Source organism: Taeniopygia guttata, chromosome 1, assembly GCF_048771995.1.
Source record: "Taeniopygia guttata chromosome 1, bTaeGut7.mat, whole genome shotgun sequence".
NCBI lineage: Eukaryota > Metazoa > Chordata > Aves > Passeriformes > Estrildidae > Taeniopygia > Taeniopygia guttata.
Window position 1 is genome coordinate 3,218,386 of NC_133024.1, and position 12,775 is coordinate 3,231,160.

At 38.3% G+C, this 12,775-nt stretch overlaps 1 protein-coding gene across 2 annotated transcripts in view; it reads right to left on the reverse strand.

Annotated features, from left to right (window-relative positions):
- Positions 1–1,204: 1,204 nt before the first annotated feature.
- GUCA1C (guanylate cyclase activator 1C) overlaps positions 1,205–12,775 on the reverse strand; it is a 33,829-nt gene continuing 22,258 nt past the window's right edge. For both annotated transcript variants that reach the window (XM_072936412.1, XM_041718849.2), the window contains exons 2-4: positions 6,628–6,777; positions 3,882–3,969; positions 1,205–1,590 (exon numbers count right to left, since the gene is read on the reverse strand). In XM_072936412.1, the coding sequence (XP_072792513.1) occupies positions 1,460–1,590; positions 3,882–3,969; positions 6,628–6,777 (369 nt within the window). In that variant the 3' untranslated portion in view covers positions 1,205–1,459. The remainder of the gene's footprint in view (positions 1,591–3,881; positions 3,970–6,627; positions 6,778–12,775) is intronic.

The following is a 12,775-nucleotide window of genomic DNA, read 5'->3' on the forward strand; positions in this document are numbered from 1 at the left end:
ACCCAGGTATCTGGGCAGGGCAAAGATACCTAAATTAGTCAGAAAAAAGGTTGTCTGTTTTGGAGGAGTACAAGTGACCCTATTTCTCTTACCTTTTGTTTCATACAGCCATGGCAAAGAGCCCAGAAAAACATTTTTTTTTGCAAAGGAGGACATACAAGTCAAAGGACACAAATCTCTGGGAGTGCTTACAAAATGATTTGGGTTTTGCTACTATTTGCTTTACAAAGACAACAAAATTTAATTTCAAGACTTTTAGAAAAGGTTAATTTGAGAGAACTGGAAAAAACATCAAAATATCACATTATTTTAATTAACAAATGCAATAAAATCAAGTGTAGTAGAGAGCTTGTTAAGTAGGATACACATATTGGGAATATTAAGCTAGCTGAAGTGTTTCCCAGATAACTTAATCCAATTTTGAGTACTTATTAGAGCAAATGTTAGGTTAATACAAAGCAGGCTTAGTTCTTAATTCATGTGGATAGAACACAGTCCTACCTAAAAGTTTGTGTCCACACTTTAGATAGTAGGTTAAAGAACATATTATTAAAAGAAAAAAATTCTTAACTTCGTGTCTTCTAGAAAAGTTTCAGTTTACATTATTTTCATTATTGTATTGATTAGTCTGAACAGAAGAGAAGGTGCTGTTTTCAGTTTAGACAGTGGTAATTTTCTTCATAGTACCTGGTAGGAGACTGTGCTTTGGGTTTGTGACCAAGAGAATATTGATAATACAAAGGTGTTTTCATTACTTCTGAGAAGCACTTGCACAGTGACAAGTCCTTTTCTGCCTCTCACCCACCCCACCACCGAGTGGGCTGGGGGTGCACAAGGAGCTGTGAGGGGACAGAGCCAGGACAGCTGTCCCCAAACGACCACAGGGATGTCCCACACTGTGTGGAGTCATGTTCTGCATATAAAACTGGCTGAGAAGAAGGAAGGGAGAGGATGTTCAAAGTGATGGCATTTGTCTTCTCAAGTCACCCTTATGCTTGATGGATCCATGCTTTCCGTGGAGATAGCTGAACATCTTCCTGCCTGTGGGAAATGCTGAATGAATTCCTTGCTTTGCTTTGCTTGCACACATTTTCTTTCCGTATTAAACTGTCTTTATCCCACTTTCACTCTTCCAATTCTCTTTTCCATCCCACTAGAGTGGAATGAGTGAGCAGCTAGCCAGGATTTGACCACAACATGTTCATAGAGATCAAATAGGTTACTTTTACTGCATCAAATATCTTTTCTATTATATGCAGGAAAAAGTTGTTGGTTTTCATTAGCAAGGGAAAGAATAAAGAAAATAAAAGGAGATATTGAAAGATTGAAAATTGTTACTCCTGGAGAAGGCTGCTCAGTATTGCCCGGGCAGGCTTTGACATCTTCAGGTTCTCTGAATATATCAAATATTATCTTCCTTGAAATGATGAGACAGAGATCACCTCCATGACTGGGTCCTTCAGACGCTGTTTCTCCTGCCGTTCTGTATGACTTTGAGTACGTTGGAAAGGTCAAAACTTTTCGTAATTAATTCCATTAGGTCCTCGTCTTTTTCCACACCATTGATAAACTCTTCTAAAGTCAGTTCCCCTAAATGAAAGTCAGATAGTCTTTAGAAGCTGAGAAACAGCAATCTCTCTAGTGAGCAAAAGACCACTCATGCCAAATTGAATCACTTATGAAAGTTGCTGATAAGCAAATGCAGGTAGAGTATTTGCTAAGGATTTCTCACTTTGCATCAGTCAGTTCCTCTCTCATGTGTTTTTCTGTAAAAACAGGTCAAACACTGAAGTCTGAGACAACTATAAGTGCTCATCAATGTGTGTAAAGGGGCTCTAATGAAGCCTGTATCAGGGCTGAATTTGGATGTACTGGGCACTTCTCACTAAGCTAACTGGACTCTATCTTAGAGCTGGTTTTAGAAGAGATTAGGGTGTGATTTGCTAAGGATTAGTAGTCATAGTCCCTGTGTTGACTACTAGGATTATTTAGAGTCATTATCAGATGTAGGGAAAAAAAAATCAGCTAAGTGGTTTGATAGATAAATTCTTTCAAGGAACTGAAATGGCCCTTTAGAGTGTGATTTTTTTTTTTTTGGGCTCATGTCAAAATCAGCTAATAACTTCAAAGTTTCAAGACAACAATAAAATCTCTTTTATTGAAGAGTAGGAATGCTTTTTAATGTTCTTCCTTTTTTCCTGCTCTTTTCCCTGCCAACACAGGCCAGTTCTAGGCATGTGTCTGTGTATAGTACACAGAAATGTCCACAGTTCTCTGTCTAGGGGTTATTCCAGTGATACCATTTTACCTTAAGAGGAGAAATAAATCTTGGTTTAATAAGAAGAGCCAGATTGTTTCCTCTGAGAATGGTTTAAAGCTTCTTGTTAAATTCACAACAATTAATGATTTCTCAGTAAAATTAGAAATGACAAGGGCCAGGCAAAGAGGAAAATAGCTGGATGAGTTAAGGCCCATGGTGCAGGGGAGCAGCAATTCCAGTCATGTCTATGTCTGGCGAATGCTTAGCATGCTGACTTTTGGCTATTTTCAGGTTTAAGTACTCCCTGTAGGGATTTTTTTTTATGTCTTGTTTTGTGTCCATGGCAGCCTTGGAAACTTCATCTGACATGAAAAAGGAAAACGATCAGCATTTGAAAAATGTGAAAACGACTTTGCAATTTATTTGTCTGTTTGCACTTTTCTTTAATAAGCTACAGGGAGGTAGTACAGTTGAAGCTAAACTTGGTGAAACTTGGCCCATTCCTCAGGTCGAGCTAGTCCTGTTGCTTTCCAACAATTTTAAAACTAAGAAACTATGGAAAACAGTTTGAAACTGAACCCCTATGAAGATAATCCTGAATACGTCATATTTCAGATTTTCCTTGCTAAAATGTATGACACAAATTATGGCCTAGCTCAGATACAATTATTACTTGCCAGTAAATGTATGGTCAAAGCAGTGAATAATCATAGAATTTGGGTTAGATTTTGGCTGTGTTATTTGGACTCTGTTCATAATTTGTCTTCAGCAAAGAGTAGACCAAGGAGGTGGGTTAAAAAAATCCTACACAAAGCATCCTCCACATGCATCGCAAGACCTCTGTTTATACTCTGATTATCTATTGCAAACATATTTTTAAAAAGAGTAACCTCAGTGCACTAAATAAGACCATAAAAATGCCCCTCCCTTTGCCAAACTGCCCAAAATTCCTGTCTGTGACCTGACTTTGCTCTTTTTAGCTTTCCTAATGTTCCTAATTTATCAGTGATTTCAGCAATTGCTGTAAAACATAGTTGCCAGTGGAAGGAGTATCTTCATGATTAGAAATATGAGGGGGGACATTCATCCAGAACAAATTTTCAATTAGAAACAACTCTGAAGCAGTGAAATGAAATTGTAATTTCCAAGTGCAAGACCCAATTGGCTTAATTTAGTATCTTGAGGAAAAACCAGGAGCATGTGTCTTAGCACGTGTTGACAGTCAGCTTTCAAGGAACATCCAACATGCTCACCAGTCTTTAGAACATGCTAGAGCATGTGCAACCATGCAACCCATTTGATTTTTTTCTTTAAGGATTTAAAATAGATTATACCAACACAAATATAACTTCCCCACTACCAATCATGCTTTCATTTTGCTGTGCAACGTGAGAACTGGCATTTTGGATGAACGGCACAGGAGCTGTTTTTACTGCATGCAATTACTGCATGTGATTCCTTTGTCAGTTGACTTACACCCCACTGTAAACTGGAGTAAAATAAGGGCAAAGAAGAGCAGATTTGGGCTTTCAGTTATCTAAACCAGTCATCCTTCAGCTGCATGTTCAAATCCTTTCTTGCAGAGGAGTCCCTGCCAATCCAACCAAACCTAGATCCTTACCGTCATTGTTCACATCTATCTTCTGAAATATCATGTTTGTGAACTCTTCAGCACTCATGTTGGTGTAGCCATTAATAGCCTGGATTGCCTGAGGGCAGAAACACAGAAAGTTCTTTCACAGTTTTTCCCATCAAGCTGTGAAAACAATACACTGGCAGAAGCAGTACTTGAAGTGCAACTCTTTAGTTCACAAACCCTTTCAAAAATCACTAAATAAATAGCTACTTCAAGTAAGTCCTCAGTAATAAGGACTGGAAATTTAATTAACATAACACAGCCTAGAGATTACAGCCTAATTTGCATATCTCTGAAGGTCTGAATAACCCTATGGCACCTCTGCTCTGTAATTCACTTTCGATTCCACATCAGCATTTTTATCTGGCCCTAGAGAGTTCCATGCCTATAGAGAGTGCCCTTTGGTCTGTGTGATTTAAATGCAGTATTGTTTTTCCCATCTGAAAGCACATGCAGAGAAAGCCTAAGTCATTTTTCTATTAAGACATGTTTAATTTAGTAATCACAAATAAAGTCAGAGCAACAGTCCTGGAAGTTGGCATTTTGCTTGTTCTCCAGAGAAGTTAAGAAAACCAGAAGAATCCCCTCTACTTTTTTTTTCTTTGGTGTGTTTTGTTTATTTGTTTTTGGTGGTTTTTTTTTGGTGGCAAAAGGAGTCAATATTTGGAGTAAAGGCACAAATATATGTTTTTACAAAATTGTGTCAAATTTACTGGGAAAATATGTGCATATATAAACATGCACATATATTACATAATGGGCACATTATAGAATTTGTTTTTCTGCACTTGAATTATCTTGAGGTGAACTGTGTTGTGTAAGATAAGTCAGTGTATGTGCCACTTGTTTCTTCTGGTGTCTCTTTCCAAATATTATATCATATTTTAAAACAATGTAAGTTAAACCTATTCAGCACTGATCTAGAATTCTTGATCAAATAAAATAATAAAAATGCCCCGTCCAAATGCCCCAGATTTCTGTCTGTTTCAAAAAGCAGCAATAATTTTACAAAAATAGTTACATAAACTTGTTATATTACTAATTCATACTTTAGGTACTTTTGGTGTTTTATATGTTTGACCCTCCTGCAGTCTTCAGTAGAAAGTTGTATCCCTTCCACAGTTAAATTTATTGCAGTGCCAAGAGTAAAGCAGTGGTTCCTGAAGTATTTGTGTCACTGACTACCACAGAAACCCCTTAAATAGTAAAATACTGGGTGTTGAAAGGGTGCATGGTGATCTGGAAGGAGTTTTGATGGTTGGTAGTGATATGCTGGTCCATAGTTTGCATAGCTGTAGAGAGAGATTTCATTTTAATAGCACTTCTGTGTTTCAAAATTAATGTCTCAGATATGATACATGTTTTTGGACAAACCCTTCTTTACTGATACTTATTATAAGCCGGGCACCCTTAATGGCTTTAAGCCTGTTTGTTCTTTTTTTCTTTTTGGGCCCACCATTTTTAATCTAGTCTAGGTCAATGACTTAGGCAGGTTTAAGTTAAAGTTCTTATGCTCCAAAAAAGATGGAAACACACAGAGATATAAACTGGTTTTAAAACCAGGTAAGTTAAAAAAGAAATATTCTTAACATTGAAAGGATTTTAATTTTAATTCTCATTTCAGACAAAGCACCAGAGAAAACACTGCTGACTCGTTGGCTCTGGGTGAAAATTAATGGTGAATATTGGTGAAAGAAAGATTTCATTAACCTCAAAGGAGAAATCTGGAAGATTCAGCTTCTCCTTCTGTCTTTAGAAAGCTGCTCTTTAGGTGATCAGCTTTATTTGTTTGACCTGGTAGCTCCATCTGGCTCCAGTTCCTTTCAGTTTTGGCAGCAGCTGTTTAAAGTCTCTAGCAGCAGCTGGCTTGGCACCAGCAGTAGTGCAGAATCCAGGAAAAGTATGTTCCTTGTTTGTTATGGCATTAAACTCTATTTAGTTTTGGTGCTCCCTGCTGAAAAATTTTGGTCTGTAGTGAGTCCTGTACATTTAGGGAGCAGTATTGAGCCATATATATTTATTAGGAGCCTTAACACACCTTTTGGATGACAGCACCTAATGAAGAGCACAACGTTATTTCATTACAGCAAGTTGAAAATTATGAAGATAATTTTAAAGAAAGAATTGCACTTCTTTGGTTTTATGGGTTTAAAGTGGACCCATTTTCTGCAAAATTTTGGAAGTATTTTTATCTGAATATCACTGCGTGATTTAATAGTAAACTTATATTTCTGTGACTTAGTTTTAAAATGGGGATAATGGCATTTGTAGTGAACAAATCTAAAAGCCTTTCAAAAAATTAAAATATTGTAATATTTTGATGACATCTACATTTTTCTTGCTGCAAGATCAGTTTGAGAAGCCAGTTTTCCACAATAGACTGGCACATATACTTGTAACCATCTGTTTTGTTCATTATGCTGCTACTGTCTTACCCTGCCTTATAGTACAGTTTATCACAGTAATGTCTCTACTGTTTCTACAGCATTTCACTTTCAGTAAAGTACTTTATCTGTAGAACTATGGTTTAAATTAAAATACTACTTAGATGTGTTCAATAAGGACGAAACTAATGTCAGGTCTGTCACTACTAGCCACTGTTAATTCTGGTTTTACAGCCATAAAACATTAGATAAAGTACTGACAATCCATTTACAGCACATGATCTAGAACTGTTTCAGGGGCAATGCACTGTATCAAATGCTCTTGCTATTGGTCATAACTTACTTACCCTGAATATGCTTAATAGTTCTTTTTTGTCAATGCATCCATTTCCATCAGCATCGTATAGCTTGAAATACCATTTCAATTTTTGGTCAATTTTCCCTCGTATAACCAAATTTATTGCAGCTATGAACTCCAAGAAGTCTATAAATCCGTCCTAAGAGAGAGAGAGAGGGAGAGGAAAAAACACACCTATTTAACAACATTGGTTTTCCTGTTCTTTCTGGCAATTGCACAGAAACAGGTCATCAAAGTCCCTACAATACACATTGATTTATGAAGCACCTTCACATAGAAATCTATGGAATTAAAAAAGGATGAAAGGATGTGCTCAACTGGAAGAGCTATAGGAAGAGGTATTAGGAAGGACAGTTTTGTTTTCCCCTGAAATCTGGCCATTGTGGAGGTGAGGGGCAAGTCTGTTCTGAGCAATTGTTATTGACAGCCTTTAAAAGGAAAAAAAACCAGTTTTGTGGCACACTGCCATGTGAAAAATAGGAGTTTGGGATATCTGGTTTGGTACTAATGAGATATCTACAGTGAAGTTGTTTACATCTATACTGCAGAACTATGTATGATTTCCAGAGCTGTTCCAGGTGTTATTAATCTGAGAGATCATGTAATAAGTGTTTTAAAATTGTAACCAATACTCTGGCATGAACCCTAACTACTGTGGTTTATCCAAATAAAAACCAAGTATTTCTGACAAACATTTTGCATGAGATACAAAGGCTTCAAGGCCTAAACCAGTCTCTAAATATTGAGGATTGGGAGTATTCATAGGGAGACAGCATTTCAGATTGATTTCAGATTCATTATTTTCTTACTGCTTTGTTCAAGCTACAGACTACACCATAGTCAGGTTCTTCTGTTTCTGTAGAAATGTGGTTAGGATGGAAGACACAGTTGCTGAATTTGGATCCTACTTGCTCCAACTGTTTCTCATGAGCATACAAAAAGAATTAACAGCTGATAAATTTAGTCTTGTGATCAGAATCCAATTGGTCAGAATCCAATTGCTCAGAAAACCTTGGAAAGACTTGTTTGGAAAGTTTCAGATGGCCTTTGACTGAAAGGAGAAGGTTGGATGAATATCCAGTAGGTTTAGCATGTTAGTTTTATTGTCGTATATCAGCAGATGTCTTGCCAGTTGAGGTTCACAATCAGCAGGCATTAATCAATCCTCAATATTGAACTACAGGAAAAGAAGACCTGTAAGGATGCAGTGTGACTCAATGCCAAAATCAGAATCCTAAAATCATTTCGGTTGGAAAAGACCCTCAAGGTCACCAGGTCCAAGAATTAACCCACAACTAAGTCCCTCACTAAACTGTATCCCTAAGTGCCACAACTTCCATGTCTTTTGAAGCCCTCCAGGCACTATCAGTATATTCTTGTGACAGGGAACCAAACGTGTGAGCATGCAAAGAATGACCACAAACAGGAATTTATGAGGGCTAGAATACACTGAAGTTGAGAGCTCTTCTGACCAACCTTCCATTGAAAAGGAACCAAAATGCCTAAAGCCATCTCCACATATCTACTTGCCTAGGTTCAATCACAATAGATTGTGGAAGTGAATATATGTTCTCAAAGACTGGATTTTTTTTTTTAAATAGGAGTCCACCCTCTTCTTTTTTTTCTTCATTTTCCTTTTAGATTCCTCACAACTGTACCCTCATTGTACTGATCTGGGTCAGAGCTCCTGGGAGTCCCTTGTAGTGTTTGTTTTGATTTCTGTGCAAGGCTGAGCAGCAGAGTGGCACCTAAGAGATAGTTCCAATGCATTCAAACACACTGGATTCAGCCCTCATGCAGAAATGGTGTGTGCATAAGTCATGCAGACTGACCATTGCTTCACAGACCTTCTGCAGGTTCTCTGGTGGTTGCTTGCTTTACTCTAATTGCTGTCACAAGCAAATGCAGCAAAGACACCACTCAACCACTCTTTAAATTAATTTTGACAGTAACTACACATAATTTTCAAACAAAATTAGGCCCAGTATTAAAAGCAGATGCTTAACCAAAGATGACATATCACGCACTACAAACTTAATCTTCTTTTTGGCACACTGGTTTTAATTTCCATTTTACAAGTATTATTTCAAGAAGGATCTCATAAAGTATTTTACTGGAGGTCAAAATGTATTTTGCTGATTGCATTTCTATCATCTGATTTGATATATCTATTAAGAATGCGGTTAAATGCATTTCACATTGCTGCTTTTTTACTGCATTTCATACTGCTTATTGCAACTACAGATTAATTTAAGGATTGCTGGATGTCCATGACAAGATTAATTTTCTTCTTACTCCCTTACATTTCACTTGGGATTTTGGAAAATTTTTTTTTGTTTTCTTTCTATTTGCATCTTGGTGTCACTATTGTTGCTCTGACTAAATATCAGGAGTCTGGACAATGAATGTAAAAACCAGTCTAATGTGTTTGGGTGTGTAATTCTGATCTGGTGGATTCTATGGCCTGTCCCAAACAGGAAGGGACTGAAGACCACGGTCAAAAAACTCCCACCTCTGAAAAACATCTGGGAGAAATTGTAGTTGTCAGGAAAGCCCTTGACACTTTCTGCAGTTGTGTGAAAACTGCTGGTGACATGGCAGCTAGCAGCTGGTTTCTATTTCTCAGGAACAGAAATACTGAGAAGACTTAGACACGTTTGTCTACTTGATGTGGAACCAGAAGCATTTCATAAAAGCATTGATGAGAAATGTAATGTTTTCCTTTCTACACCAGAAAGCGTACAATTGTAGGTAAAAAAGAAAACATTTATGGTATACAGAAGGCTACAGTGATCTTGTTGCACATATACAGAACTTTCTAAGATAAATACTGCACTTTTTACAGTAGCATCTCAAAACACTACATTAAACAGTGAAAAGCATCATAACATTAACCTATGAAGATCATCCTGTGGTTCTGTGAGTATAACAAACAATGCAATAAATGTGTTATGATGTTATTAAAAGAATACTGCTGTGCTGATTTACCCATCTGCTGTTCTATAATAATTCTCAATACAAGTATCTAGGTAGGTCCTTATGTGTCTCTGGGCTCTGTGAAACACCTCTCTGCAGCATGCACAGCAATGTATCTGGTGCCTGTTAGGAAGTCATTAATTCACAAGCAAAGGGCTACTGTAAGAATAATAAAATAAATTTTTAAATAATGCCCAACAACATAATAAGCAGAACTGATTACCAGCGGTGGAAGATATAAATTATTTACTTTTGGTGTTTAACTCTGTCAAATATTTGTAATATTTTTATTAAATGGAATTCATTCTAGTGAAACCTGCTTATTCATCAGGTTGGGAGACAAGACAAATTTGGGTGTATGAAGGTTTCTTTTCTATGTCTGCATGGTGCTGGCTGTGCCTTCATTGCCATGGGCACCTGTAGGGATGGTGAAGTCCTGCACCCTCCCCTGCCCAAATGAACAGAGGCATGTGGAGTCAGGTCCCAGGGTACCCTTCTGGGTGTGGTGCAAAATAGAAGGACAGAACTCTCCTAATGTGCTTCTGAGGAGTGGCCTGGAGACACTGGCCAGAAGAATGGGTTCAGATCTTCTTTTACATGCCCCAAACTCTCCTGTATTTCTGTACATAGTAGGCTTAATAAAAATGTAGCCCTATTTTCTATTCTTTTAACAGCTTGACTGGATGAACTAGAAGTTTAAGGATGCTTTAGGGTCATACATGTGTCTGTGCCCTGTGATACTGTGCTTTTGTAACTTGTTTTGCTTTTGCTGATGAGTGATTTTTTATGCCACTTGCAACAGATTGATTCACACAACAAAGACAAAAAGAGGCTCCAAAAATGGAAATAGAGCTCGCTGATGGTATGAAATTGGTCCTCAGGGCACTATCATTTTTGAGTGCCTAAGGCCCAGAGCCCGTTTCAGTTTTTCATTAGCTACTGGATCTGCTGAGGAAAAAGAAATTTAATTTTGTCCTTTTATGATTTTATGAGAGGTTTTTGCTTCAGGCTGTCAGTCTATGTACCTTTACTGGAGGCTGCTCACCATTATTTGGTGAGGACAGAGATGTGTGTCTCCTGGAGCAGAGCTGGGCAGGGCAGGACTGCCACATTATACAAAGGCCATAAATACCCCAACCCTGGAGTTGTAGGAGGGCATTACTGGCTCCCAGAACAGCACTGCTAATCTTCACAGATCCTTAAAAAACTCTTAGGGCTTCAAACTGTAGTAGAGATTAAAAATAATTGACTTGTTGGCTATGAATACACAGCTGATCTGAAACAGCACAGTTATCCAAGGCTGTGCCAGCGTGAGCTGAACGTGGTGTTTTGGCTGCCTAGCTCTTTCCTGAGAGTGATTTTCTGGCAGTGGCAGGGATCCCCTACAGGGATAGTCATCCATCTCACACCACATGCTGAGGCCATGCATGTGGGAAGGGACAATTTCTGTCCCTGAAAACCCCAGGGTGAGTGAGCTTATCATCCTACTTGAACCACTGTGGGCTCTACCACAGTCTACACAAAATAAGCAGTGCCTTGTTTCCAAAATTTGTTCCTGAAAAATCTCTAATCTCAATCTGACAGCAGGAGAATAGCTCAAATTGTTTCTCAGGATTAATAAGTGTTCAAACATAGATGGCCCAGGTATTTCAGACCTAGGGCTTAGGTCATTAAGCCACCTTCTTTCCCAGCCGCCTGTCTTTCAGAATAGTCCTTAAACCTCTTAAGGGAGAGGGAGGAGGCATGGGTCAAACAGCTCAGAATAACTGTGAAATTTATAGCTAATCCTATGTGCTTCTTTCTTTCTCTCTGGGTCCAATTTCAAATATAGCACTGCTTTCTCTGCCCCCAGAAACCTAAAGGAGGATTCATTTCACTCCCTTTCTTCTTCCCCCATTTCATGGAATCAAAGAATTATAGAATCGTGTTGGTTGGAAAAGGCCTCAAAGATCATTGAGTCCAACCATCCTCGATTCGTTTTTGCTTATGAGTATTTTCTGTTCTTTAGAGGTTGCATATGCAATTATTGAAGAAATTAAGAGCTGCTCGTAACTGTGTTACTTTGATACTTCCCTAGGATCTTATATTGGAGTTTGGGCTTGGCCAGACTCACAAGTTTTTTAAGTAGTGCTGGCATTTGTCATGGGGTGCGGGAGACCTCAGCAAGCAAAGATTTTTTAATAAGGATGAAGAACAAAGCAGGGAATTAGGAGCTGCAGATTGTTAAGCCGTTTTTGTAATCATTGCATTCTCACTGTTATGTAAAGGGATGAAGCTGTATTGACCAGGCTGTTACACAAGGTTCTGCTTTGCCTAGATGAAGAGGACCTGCAAGGTTTGGGGACTTGAAAATTACCAGGACATTTGCATTGGAGAAGTTGGAAATGCAGAGCCAGCTATGTGTCCTGGCTCTCAGACTTGTAGGCTACCCTGGTAAAATCCAAAATATTAAGATGACAAACAATTTTTTTTCTTTAAAATTAACAACTACCCCCTAACTGCTTGCCATCATAGACAATTTTCTTTCAAGATTGCTAAAGAAGACAGGGAAGTCACCAGGCTGGGCCCTCTGCCCAGGAAAGCTGTACTGAAAAGACAAGCCCTCTGCCATCCTTTCCTGGATGCTGGGGTTTAACTTTCTGCACTCCTAATTTTGAGTCTTTCCAGGTTTTAGGAATATCTTTCCCAAATTAAAGCAGTAGGCAAGAGAGGAAAACCACTGAAAAATGCAGCCATGACAACTTCACATTTTTCAGCAAATTGCTGATAATCCTAGCGGATTTTTCTTGTTTTACAAATGCAAAAACATAGCAGGACAAGCCTCCAGGAAAAGTTGTCTTGGTTTGAAAGAAAGATGTCTCCCTAGGAAAGCGGGAAGAAATTTGACCCCCTTCCCTCCAAATTATTATAACTTTGAAATTCAGGGGGGTTTCAGGCAGGGATATGGGAAAAGGAATAACAGTTCTGTACTAGTATGTATAACAAGACAAACTAGCAAACAACAACAGGCAGAACCAGAATCCCAACCAGCCTTCTCTCAGCTGCCAGGCACGTCCCCTTCCGTGTAGTTATGGCCACAGTCACTTCTTCCTCACGTGGTCTAAAATGTTTTGATCATAACTCAAAACTCATGATGTTAAATCCTACAGTCAAGAATTCAA